Source organism: Chiloscyllium plagiosum, unplaced genomic scaffold, assembly GCF_037043375.1.
Source record: "Chiloscyllium plagiosum isolate Xiang-an unplaced genomic scaffold, Cpla_swu_hap1 HiC_scaffold_15, whole genome shotgun sequence".
NCBI classification, from domain to species: Eukaryota; Metazoa; Chordata; class Chondrichthyes; order Orectolobiformes; family Hemiscylliidae; genus Chiloscyllium; species Chiloscyllium plagiosum.
This window is the reverse complement of record NW_028270153.1, coordinates 60,693,370-60,705,842: the sequence shown is the minus strand read 5'-3', so window position 1 is coordinate 60,705,842 and position 12,473 is coordinate 60,693,370. Positions and strand designations below refer to the sequence as shown.

General features: G+C 50.0%; 1 protein-coding gene across 1 annotated transcript in view; it reads right to left on the bottom strand.

The window, feature by feature from the left end:
* The window catches only part of cdh22 (cadherin 22), an 850,755-nt gene that overhangs the window by 320,059 nt on the left and 518,223 nt on the right, over window positions 1-12,473 (bottom strand). Inside the window, exon 6 of the mRNA XM_043710157.2 lies at window positions 3,165-3,352. Within this exon, the coding sequence (XP_043566092.2) occupies window positions 3,165-3,352 (188 nt within the window). The remainder of the gene's footprint in view (window positions 1-3,164; window positions 3,353-12,473) is intronic.

Below are 12,473 nucleotides of genomic sequence, written 5' to 3'. Positions count from 1 at the left end.
TCCTCCTGGAAGCAGATGTGGCGGAGGCAGTTGAATTGGGAAAAAGGGATAACAGTTGGGAGGCAGGAACTCCCAACTCCTCTGCCAATCCACCGACTCTTGCAACTACCTGGACTACACCTCTTCCACCCTGAGTCCTGTAAAAGCGCTATTCCTTATTTCCAATTCCTCTGCCACTCTTGCATCTGCTCCCAGGAGGACCAATTGCACCATAGAATGCCCCAGGTGGCCATGAGAATAGAGTGGTTCTGGTTCACTTTAGTGGAGGAAACTGTCCTCACCTGATCTACCTATATATGACTCCAGACCCACAGCAATGTGGTTGACTCTTAACTGCCCTCTGGGCAATTAGGGATGGACAATAAATGCTGGCCTGGCTAGTGATGCCCTCATCCTGTGGATAATTTTTTTTTTAAATCTGTACTTGTGTGCTCCTTCTCCAATGGAAGACAGATGTATTATACTTACTTAACTCACTACCAACGTTCTTTGGCTCCATATGTAGATGGCCCCCACGGTGCGGAATGAAAACTACTCTTTCCCTGGTTACCCACTTCCCCTTGACACGCTTACAAAATGATCTGGAGGGATTCTTCCTAATTTTACCTGCCAGTGTTTCTAATATCTCTTCATTACTCTCCTCATTTCTTTCTTAAGTTGACCCTTGCACTCTCTGTGCTCCATTGGGGCCTCTGTTGATTTGTTTCATCAGTGATCAACATTTCTAGACAGTTTGAACATATTCCTAGTGATACTGAAACCCTTTTGGTTTCACAATGTTAGCATTTTCCCAATACTGTCAGAACAGGTTGGGGGAAACCCAACTGCAGCCAGAGCTGGAACAACACAAAGTGGCTGTTGGAAATCACTCTGATACTTAAGAAAGGATTCCAGATGAGTAGTTGATTGAAGAGGGAGTAGAAATGCTGAGATAAGTTAGATGAAGTGGGAGATGATAAATGGGAAAGTATATGTGTCGTTCAGACGAGCTGACCTAACAAATTATTTGTGATCTGTGCATTGCAGTATTCAATTTCAGGAAGATTATGGCTGTTTTAGTATTCTAAATGTACTCAGTCATGATGGATTGAGTCAACTGGACCAAAGTAATAAAACCACAGGCCCACCTTCCTCATTGATGGGAGGGTTCTTGTCATAGTGGCCTAGTGTTCCTGCTTCTGAGCTAAGTTCTGGGTTCAAGTCTTGTTTCAGGACGTATTGGCCATGGGGGGGTTAGTTCGTAACACGGCAAAAAATTTGATTGTCAGCCTGTAACTCCTTCCAAGACACCTACGGCAAGATGTAAGGCCAGGAGAAACTCCGAGTGAGTCATGCTTGATGTAGAGAGATACCCCAAGAGCTACAAGCATCTGACTTCAGGGAAGTGACCCATTCCAGGGAAAACAAGCCAAAGAAAACAGCAGTAGGTGGCTACTTTGTCTGGTTCATGAATCTTTAAATGTAGGAATTTCTCCAAGTCAAACTGGGATGGGGATAAATTTGCAATTCACGATTGTGGAATTCAACAGGGATATCAATCACCAAAGGCATTGGCTTCCTGTGCAGACCTTGGAAGCAGATAGCAATGATTCATTCAAAACAAAATGTAGTCTATTCCCTCCAGGGTGAGGTGGGGTGTGGGGGGTCGGGGGGGACCGGGAATGTGGGGAAGGATATATGTGGTAATTGGAAGATACTTAGGAGCAGAAAGGTACCTTTCAAGCTATGGCTTCCATAGGCTCCACACATCCTGTCAGGGTCTGTTGTGGAGTGTTGACAGACAGTGATTGTTCTGACTAACTGACAGCTATATTATAGGCATACTACCAGCCAGACAGTGGAAACTTGTCAGAGTGTATCTTTATTTTGCCTGGCACTCCCTACACACCACCAGCAGATGTATTTTACCCTCCCCACCCCTATCAGTGTTCTGGAAAGACCATTCCATCGGGTCTCCCTCTTTAGATCCACACCCACCCACCACCCCTCCCCCCCCCCCTCCACACCCGCCCACACCTCACTCCCAGCACCTTCCTCTGCCACCTCAAGAAGTGCAAAACCTGTGCACACATCAGTCCCCTCATCTCCATCCAAGGCCCCAAAGGATCCTTCCACATCTGACAGAAATTTACCTGTACACCAACTTAATCCACTGTATCCATTGCACCCGATGTGGTCTCCGCTACATTGGGGTGACGGGACGCCTACTTGCAAATCATTTCAGAGAACATCTCTGGGGCACCACCACCCACTAACCCCACCGCCCTGTGGCTGAACACTTCAACTCTCCCTCCCACTCGATCAAGGAGGTCCTGGGCCTCTTCCATCACCAAACCCTTACCACTCGACATCTCAGGAGGAAGAACACCTCATCTTCCACCTTGGGATCCTGCAACCTCATGGGATCAATGTGGATTTCAACAGTTTCCTCATTTTCCCTCCCCCCACATTATGCCAGTCCCAAGCCTCCAACTCAGCACCGACCTCCTAACTTGTCCATCACCTTTCCCATCTATCCGCTCCACCCTCCTCTCCGATCTATCACCGTCTCCCTCACCCTCATCTACCTATCGCATTCTTAGTTACCTTCCCTGCAACTCCACCCTGCTCCCAGTTATTTCTTAGCCCCCCCAGCCCACAAGCCTCATTCCTGATGAAAGGCTTATGCCTGAAACCTCGATTCTCCTGCTCCTCGGATGCTGCCTGACCTGTTGTGCTTTTCCAGCACCACACTCTCGACTCCTGACACATTCAGGTGTTCATGTCCATCTGAAACCTATTTCTTTTTACTCTAGACCATGACAGTATAATTACCTGAACAGCATGGTGTCTGCTTTGAATGTCTCTTTACCACAAAATAATACATAACTTGCTCCAACCTACACTGGAGTGATTATGTAAATGTTTTTCTCCAAAGTGCATACATTCATTTATAATACATGCCCAGTTATTATTTCTAATTTTTTCGATATTGAGCTCACAGAGGTTCATGAGCTAAGATGGTGAATTGAACACACTGTGATTGGAATTATTTCCAACCTGCAAAGTCAAAGGGAAATCTCAGCAGATATCCTGTGACTCACTCGCTGACCAAGGCTCATTATGGAATCAGATCAGTCCTCAGGTTAGAGAGAGCTCCAGGGCTCTGGGAAGGGAGCTCTTACCTTTCTCAAGATGATAACCCCTTCTTGTGCCTCCATGTCCGTGATAACGCTGAACCGATCAGAACCGTCTTCCTCTTTCAAGGTGTAGGTCATTTCTGAGTTTAGGCCCAAATCGACATCTTCAGCCTTCACCCTCCCCACTGTTGTTCCAACAGCTGTTGACTCAGGCATACTCAGCTGGTACAGCTCTGCAAAAGAGATTGGAGTGATTCTAGCATTTTACCCATGCAATGAGGCATCAGCTGAGATTTCACCCCCTTCCCCTTCATGTGTTCACACACCGTGAGCTGAAAGGGTGCTCTGTCAGCATCCTTCTCCCAAACTAAAATCAATAACACTTCTTTGCAAATAAAAAGCCAGAAAATATAGAGTCATAGATTTGTACAGCACAGAAACAGACCCTTTTGTCCAATTCCTTCATGCCAACCAGATATCCTAAACAGATCTAGCTCCATTTGCCAGCACTTGGCCCACATCCCTCTAACCCCTTCCTATTGCTACCCACCAGATGCCTTTTAAATTTTGCAATTGTACCAGCCTCAACTACTTCCTCTGACAGCTCGTTCCATAGGTGTACCTCCCTCTGGGTGAAAATGTTGCCCCCCATGTGCCTTTTAAATCTTTCCCCTCTCATCTTAAGCCTATGCCCTCTAGTTTTGGGCATTCCTACCTTGGGAGAAAGAGTGTCACTATTCACTCTATCCATGTCCCTCATGATTTTATGTACCTCTATAAAGTCCCCCCTCAGTCTCTGACACTCCAGGGAAAATAGCCCCAGCATATTCAGTCTCTCCCTTTAGCTCAAACCCTCCAATCCCAGCAGCATCTTTGTCAATCTTTTATGAACCCTTTCAAGTTTCACAACAGATGAAAGGCTGGTTTGTGTGTTGGATTGGGCTGTGCTCACAACTCTGTTGTAGTTCCTTGCAGTCTTGGGAGGGGCAGTTGCCAATCCAAGCTGTGATGCACCTAGATAGGATGCTTTCTATATTGCACTTGTAAATATTGGTGGTAGTTGAAGTGCCCATGTCCAATTTACTGCAGCTCCCACAACTCAAAAGACATGTACATAATTCCAATCCAATTATCGATGATCCATAGGTTTAATAAAATAGTGGAATTCATACAAAGAGCCATGACAGGATGTGAATTCTGATCCTAGATTTGAGAAGGAACTCTCAAGAATCTCAAAGGTGAACTATTTCTCCATTAACATTCATGTTCTTTCCCATTACAGATCTATTTTGCATCTTGTTTCATTACCTTATCTAATAGACTGTCTTCTACCATAGACCAATATATTATAGGTTGACAATATTTAGTTCCAACAGTGAATTCAATGAAACTGAATCTGGGGTTTTTTTTAAGGTCAGAAATAAATGAGCAAGAATTAGGTAATGGTTCCTAAATGACACTGTAAATGTTTGAAAATATACACAATGAACTATAGACTTATTATTAACTGCTCCCTAATGGGCGATTCCACTGCCTGGCACTGCACCAATATCAAAGTGCCACCCGATGTCGTGGGTCATGCACAACAAATGGCACATGGATGAATTCCTGGATTGTTGCCAGGAACAATGGAATCACACATCAGCACACAATGGTACCTTCAAGAAAGCTTAAAAATGAACTTCAGGAAAAGTTTCAACTGAAAGATATTATTAAGCTGGACAGGGTTCAGAAGAGATTTACCACGATGTGGCTCGCTATGGAAGATTTGAGTTAGAAAGAAAGGATGGACAGGCTGGGAACTTTTTCCCCTGGAGCATAGGAGGTGGAGAGGTGACCTTATAGAGGTATATAAAATCATGAGGGGTATATATAGGGTCAATGATAGGTGCCTTTTCCCTCTGATGGGGGATTTCAAGACTAGGGGACACATGTGAGAGGAGAGAGATTTTCAAAAAAGACATGAGGGGCAATTTTTGTTCGACAGAGGGTGGTTTGCGTGTGGAGTGAACTTTCTGTGGAATTGGTGGGTGGGCAGAATTACAAAGTTTAATAGACCTTTGGATAAGTTCATGAACAGGAAAGGTTTGGAGGGATATATAGGTTTGGAGGACCAGACAAGTGGGACTAATTTAGTTTGGGATTAGGCTCAGCATGGACTGGTTGGACAAAGGGTCTATTTGCGTGCTGTGTGACACTCTGACTCTATGATGGTCTTTCAACCCAGCTTTGAGAAAACCATCTTCCGGTAACTGAAGATTTGTCACCTCCCAGTTGTATGGAAATCAATAATAATTATCCAGAGAGAACAAACAGGATAGTTTATTTCAATTTTTTGTAGCATGTGTTCAAATAATTTCTGAAAAGCTCAAGTGAAAAATCAAAGCTTCTACTTTTATTGGAAGTAACACCAGGAAAATTATGATATGGAAAGGCACAGTCTAGAGAGTCCACATTGACAAACACTCCAGGCGTTTGGAGTCAGAATTTCTATTCTTGTGGAAAGAAGTCAATTCGGGCCAGTGTAGGATTCTCACGGAGTGATCATACTTAACCAACTTTCGAGATGATTTTGAAGAAATACATGGTTTATAAGAATCTCCAACATGCATTTGTTACATGTACAGAGTTGTGATACACGGCACTAAAGACATTGTGGCAACATGGATAGAAAGATGGCAGGAGGGCAAGCAGAGAGAAAGCACAAAGCCCACTCAGTGGCTAGGTATTGGGAGTTTGCTGCAGGTACTCCTGTTCAAATTGTGCATACAGAATCTGGATTTAGAATTTCAGGGATACTGTTGACCAATTTACGAGGTGGATAGGGTGGCAAATTATCTTGAGAAAACTATAGCAGGAAAATCAACATACATGTGGGAGCAGTTAAGTACAAGGTAGGTAAATCCAGGAAGAGAAGTCTAATTGTGCTTAGTGTGATGACATTACTAATTCTGACTGAGTTATAATTTCATCCAGAAGTAAATTGTATAAGAAATGGATATGGATAACTTTTACTGTAGGGTTTGTCATGTGGTTGAGACAGAGGTGCACTGTTGCGATAAAGTAGAGGGAGTGCCTTTACATTACTTCGAAACACGCAGCACATAATCTGAATTTCTATGATTTATGTCAAACATTTTGCTCAGTAAAAATCATTTAAAAGAACACACTTATTTTATATAATTGCAATAAACTATCCTGTTTCTTCAGAGGCTTTGTTGTTCTCCCTGGATAATTTTTTTTCAATTCCATATCAGTGGGGGAGTGGAATCTTCAGTAACCAGGAGGTAGTTTTCTCAAAGTGGGGTCAGAAGGTCATTAGTTGAAATCTTGCCTGAAGTTTATTTTCAGCTTTAGTGTGATTAAAATGTGTAACTTGTTACCACGGCAAATGATTGAAGCAAATCAGGTGTTTACGTCCAACAGGAAAGCAGATGAGTACATGAGAGAAAAAGGAATAGAAAGGATTGCTGCAGGGCTTAGAGCAGGCAACCAGATGGTGAGGAGATACCAGTGGGATATAATGACCAATACAGATGGTGAGGAGATACCAGTGGGATATAATGACCAATACAGATGGTGAGGAGATACCAGTGGGATATAATGACCAATACAGATGGTGAGGAGATACCAGTGGGATATAATGACCAATCCAGATGGTGAGGAGATACCAGTGGGATATAATGACCAATACAGATGGTGAGGAGATACCAGTGGGATATAATGACCAATACAGATGGTGAGGAGATACCAGTGGGATATATTGACCAAAACGATGGTGAGGAGATACCAGTGGGATATAATGACCAATATAGATGGGTTTGGCCAAAAGGAAGTCACAACATTACAATTATCAGAGTCTCTCACTGAAATGGTATATTTGGAGCAGTGTCGACAGTACATGCGACTGCGTATGTAGAAATGAGATTAACAGCGACTTTTGCAGTGGGGTTGTCAAGAAAGGTAGAAGTTGCTTCTTGATGTGCATGGTCATGGGCTTCAGAGAAGTGAGTATTCAGGAATGACACTCGTGTGTACAGGAGTGGGATACAGAGCGCAGGTATAGGAGTGGGGTACGCAGCACAGATAGGGGAGTGGGGTACACAGCAGCGGTACAGCAGCAGGGTACACAGCATGGGTACAAGGGTGGGGTACACAAGATGGATAGGGGAGTGGGGTACACAGCAAGGATACTTGAGTGGGTAACACAGCACGGGTACGACAATGGGGTGCACGGCGCGGCTATGGGATTGGGCTACACGGCGCAGGTATGGGATTGATATACACGGTGCGGGTACGGGATTGGGGTACATGGCGCGGGTACAGGAATGGAGTACACAGAGCGGGTACAAGGCTGGGGTACACAGTGCAGGTACGGCAGTGGGGTACACAGCACGGTTATGGGATTGAGGTACACGGCACGGGTACGTGAGTGGGGTACGTGGCGTGGGTATTGGAGTGGGGTACACAGTGCGGGTACGGGAATGGGGTACACGGACCGGGTATTGGAGTGGGATACACAGCACGGGTATGGCAGTGGGGTACACAGCACAGTTATTGGATTGCGGCACATGGCGCGGGTGTGGTATTGGGGTACATAGCACAATTATTGGATTGCGGTACACGGTGTGGATATGGGAGTGGGGTACACGGCATGGTTACGGGATTGGGGTACATGGCACGGGTACAGGAGTGGGGTACAAGGCGCAGGTACGGCAGTGGGGTACATCGCATAGTTACTGGATTGGGGTACATGGTATGGTTACAGGATTGGGGTACACAGCGCTGGTATGGCAGTGAGGTACACGGCACAGTTACGGGAGTGGGGTACACAGTGGCGGTACGGGATTTGGGTACACAGTGCAGGTACACGAGTGGGGTACACAGCGCAGGTACGGGATAGGGGTACACAACACGGTTACAGGAGTGGGGTACACAACACGGGTACGGTAGTGGGGTACACAGCACGGGTACAGGAGTGGGGTACAAGGCGTGGAAACAGGGGTGGGGTATAAAGCGGGTGTTGGGGAGTGGGGTACACAGCATGCGTACAGGAGTGGGGTACACGGCATGGGTACAGGGGTGGGACACAAGGCGAGGGTACAGGGGTGGTGTATAAAGCGGGACTTGGGGAGTGGGGTACACAGCGTGGGTACAGGGGTGGGGTACACGGCACAGGTACAGGAGTGGGGTACACAGCACGGTTACGGGAATGGGGTACACAGTGCAGGAGTGGAGGGGAGAACACAGTGCAGGCACATGAGTGGGGTACAGAGCATGGTTATGAGATTGTGGTACACAGCACAGGTAGGGGAGTGGGGTGCAGAGCATGGGTACACTGTGTGAGTATGGGAATGGGCTACATGGTGCGGGTATGGGATTAGGTACACGGCGCATGTATGGGATTGGGGTACAATGCACGGTACAAGGGTGGTGTACACAGCACAATTATAGGAGTGGGGTACACGGCTCGGGTACGAGAGTGGGTTACACAGCATGGGTACAGGTGTGGGGTACATGGCAGGGGTACTGGAGTGGGGTGTGCTGCATGGGTAGAGGATTGGGGTACATGGCACGGTTATGAGAGTGGGGTACATGGCACAGGTATGGGAGTGGGGTACACGGCGCGAGTAGGGGTGTGGGATACACCGCACAGGTAGGGGAATGGGGTACACCACGCGGGTAGTGGAGTGGGGTACACCATGCGGGTAGTGGAGTGGGGTACACAGCGTGAGTGCGGGCGTGGGGTACACACAGCACTGGTAGGAGAGTGGGGTACACATTACGGGTACGGGAGTGGGGTGCACAGTGCTGGTAGGGGAATGGGGTAGACAGCGTGGGTGCTGGTATGGGGTGCACACACAGTGCGGGGTGGGGGGTGGGGTACATGGCACAGGTACAGGAGTGGGGTATACAGTGTGAGTATGGGAGTGGGGTACACATCACGGGTACAGGAGTGGGGTGCACTGCGCGGGTAGGGGAGTGGGGTACACAGCATGAGTATGGGAGTGGGGTAACAGCACGGGCAGGAGAGTGGGCTACACAACATTGGTACAGGAGTGGGATACACAGCACGGGTATGGGAGTTGGGTACACAGCACATGTAGGGGAGTGGGGTACACAGCACGGTTAGAGGAGTGGGGAACACAGCACGGTTAGAGGAGTGGGGAACACAGCACAGCTGGAGAGTGGGGTACACAGCATGGGTAGGGGAGTGGGGTTCACAGCACGGTTAGGGGAATGGGCTACACAGCACGGGTAGGGGAGTGGGGTACACAGTGTGGGTACACAGCACGAGTATGGGATTGGGGTACATGGCGCGGTACAAGGGTGGTGTACACAGCACAATTATAGGAGTGGGGTACACGGCTCGGGTACGAGAGTGGGTTACACAGCATGGGCACGGGCGTGGGGTACAGGGCAAGGGTACTGGAGTGGAGTGTACTGCACGGGTAGAGGATTGGGGTACATGGCACGGTTACGAGAGTGGGGTACACGGCACAGGTATGGGATTGGGGTACACGGCACGAGTAGGGGTGTGAGGTATACCGCGCGGGTAGGGGAGTGGGGTATACAGTGTGGGTAGGGGAGTGGGGTACACAATGTGGGTACGGGAGTGGGGTACACACGACACGGGTATGGGAGCGGGGTACACAGCGCGTGTAGGGGAGTGGGGTACACAGCGCAGGTAGGGGAATGGGCTTCATAGCACGGGTAGGGAAGTGGGGTACACAGCACGGGTGCAGGAGTAGAGTACACAGCGCGAGCATGGGAGTAGGGTACATAGCGCGAGCACGGGAGTGGGGCACAGCACGGGTAGGGGAGTGGGGTACACAGCACGGGTAGGGGAGTGGGGTACATAGCGCGAGCACGGGAGTGGGGCACAGCACGGGTAGGGGAGTGGGGTACACAGCACGGGTAGGGGAGTGGGGTACACAGCGCGGGTACGGGAGTGGGGCACAGCGCGGGTAGGGGAGTGGGGTACACAGTGCGGGTAGGGGAGTGGGGTACACAGTGCGGGTAGGGGAGTAGGGTACACAGCGCGGGTAGGGGAGTAGGGTGCACAGTGCGGGTAGGGGAGTGGGGTACACAGCACGGGTAGGGGAGTGGGGTACACAGCGCGGGTACGGGAGTGGGGCACAGCGCGGGTAAGGGAGTGGGGTACACAGCACGGGTAGGGGAGTGGGGTACACAGTGCGGGTAGGGGAGTAGGGTACACAGCGCGGGTAAGGGAGTGGGGTGCACAGTGCGGGTAGGGGAGTGGGGTACACAGCACGGGTAGGGGAGTGGGGTACACAGCACGGGTAGGGGAGTGGGGTACACAGTGCGGGTAGGGGAGTAGGGTACACAGCGCGGGTAGGGGAGTGGGGTGCACAGTGCGGGTAGGGGAGTGGGGTACACAGTGCGGGTAGGGGAGTGGGGTACACAGCACGGGTAGGGGAGTGGGGTACACAGCGCGGGTAGGGGAGTGGGGTACACAGTGCGGGTAGGGGAGTGGGGTGCACAGTGCGGGTAGGGGAGTGGGGTACACAGCACGGGTAGGGGAGTGGGGTACACAGCACGGGTAGGGGAGTGGGGTACACAGTGCGGGTAGGGGAGTAGGGTACACAGCGCGGGTAAGGGAGTGGGGTGCACAGTGCGGGTAGGGGAGTGGGGTACACAGCACGGGTAGGGGAGTGGGGTACACAGCACGGGTAGGGGAGTGGGGTACACAGTGCGGGTAGGGGAGTAGGGTACACAGCGCGGGTAGGGGAGTGGGGTGCACAGTGCGGGTAGGGGAGTGGGGTACACAGTGCGGGTAGGGGAGTGGGGTACACAGCACGGGTAGGGGAGTGGGGTACACAGCGCGGGTAGGGGAGTGGGGTACACAGTGCGGGTAGGGGAGTGGGGTGCACAGTGCGGGTAGGGGAGTGGGGTACACAGCACGGGTAGGGGAGTGGGGTACACAGCACGGGTAGGGGAGTGGGGTACACAGTGCGGGTAGGGGAGTAGGGTACACAGCGCGGGTAGGGGAGTGGGGTGCACAGTGCGGGTAGGGGAGTGGGGTACACAGTGCGGGTAGGGGAGTGGGGTACACAGCACGGGTAGGGGAGTGGGGTACACAGCGCGGGTAGGGGAGTGGGGTACACAGCACGGGTAGGGGAGTGGGGTACACAGTGCGGGTAGGGGAGTAGGGTACACAGCGCGGGTAGGGGAGTGGGGTGCACAGTGCGGGTAGGGGAGTGGGGTACACAGCGCGGGTAGGGGAGTGGGCTACACAGCGCAGGTACGGGAGTGGGGTACACAGCGCAGGTACGGGAGTGGGGCACAGCCCGGGTAGGGGAGTGGGGTACACAGCCCGGGTAGGGGAGTGGGGTACACAGCCCGGGTAGGGGAGTGGGGTACACAGCACGGGCAGGGGAGTGGGGTACACAGCACGGGCAGGGGAGTGGGCTACACAGTGCAGGTATGGGAGTGGGGTACACAGCACGGGAAGGGTAGTGGGCTACACAGCACAGGTAGGGGAGTGGGGTGCACAGTGCGGGTAGGGGAGTAGGGTACACAGCGCGGGTAGGGGAGTGGGACTTTAATGTTTGTATGGGAATGGGTTTCAAAACAAGTGTACAGGAGTGGGGTTTCTAGTGTCTATAGGATAGTAGTCAACAGTGTGTTCATGTATGAGAGGAGGTCTCACAGCGTGTGTATAGGAGCGTGTCAGTATTCTGCCTGATAACAGCGCATTACACAGTAGAGGTGAATGTTCCTCTGAGCTCCGATAAGCACAGATTCTTGCAAATGTAAGCTTGAATTGCTCACATTTGCATTCGACAGAACAGCACCATAGTAGAGATGTTATGTTGATCATCACCTTGTGCAAGCCACTGTTGGAAGTGAACCCAATTACATAAAACAAATATGTTCTTTTAAATGTTGTTTTGCTTAGAAGCAGTTAAACATAAATCATGGAAATTCAGATCATGTACAGCGTGGTTTGAAATAATGTAAAAGTTCCTCCTCTATTTTATCCCAACAGTGCACTTCAGTCTCAACCACAGGACAAACCCCCACATTAAAAGTGTTCCATATCCATTTTTTAAACCAGTCATCACGAGGTGACATTAAAACTCAGTCAGAGTTTGTATTGCAGTTCTGTCACAAATGGAATTATAAAATGCTTACAGAGAGCTGGCAGGGACAAAGAGTGAGGCCCACACTAAGGCTGACAGCAGCAGCAACACAATACCAGTAACAGAGAGATAGTGGCAAAGAAAGAGACCTGTAAGGGTGATAAGTGCAGTATAGAGGTAGTGACTATACCATCTGGAGGGCAGAGTGCCACTCCCACCAGGAGCCACCACAAACAGTAACATCATA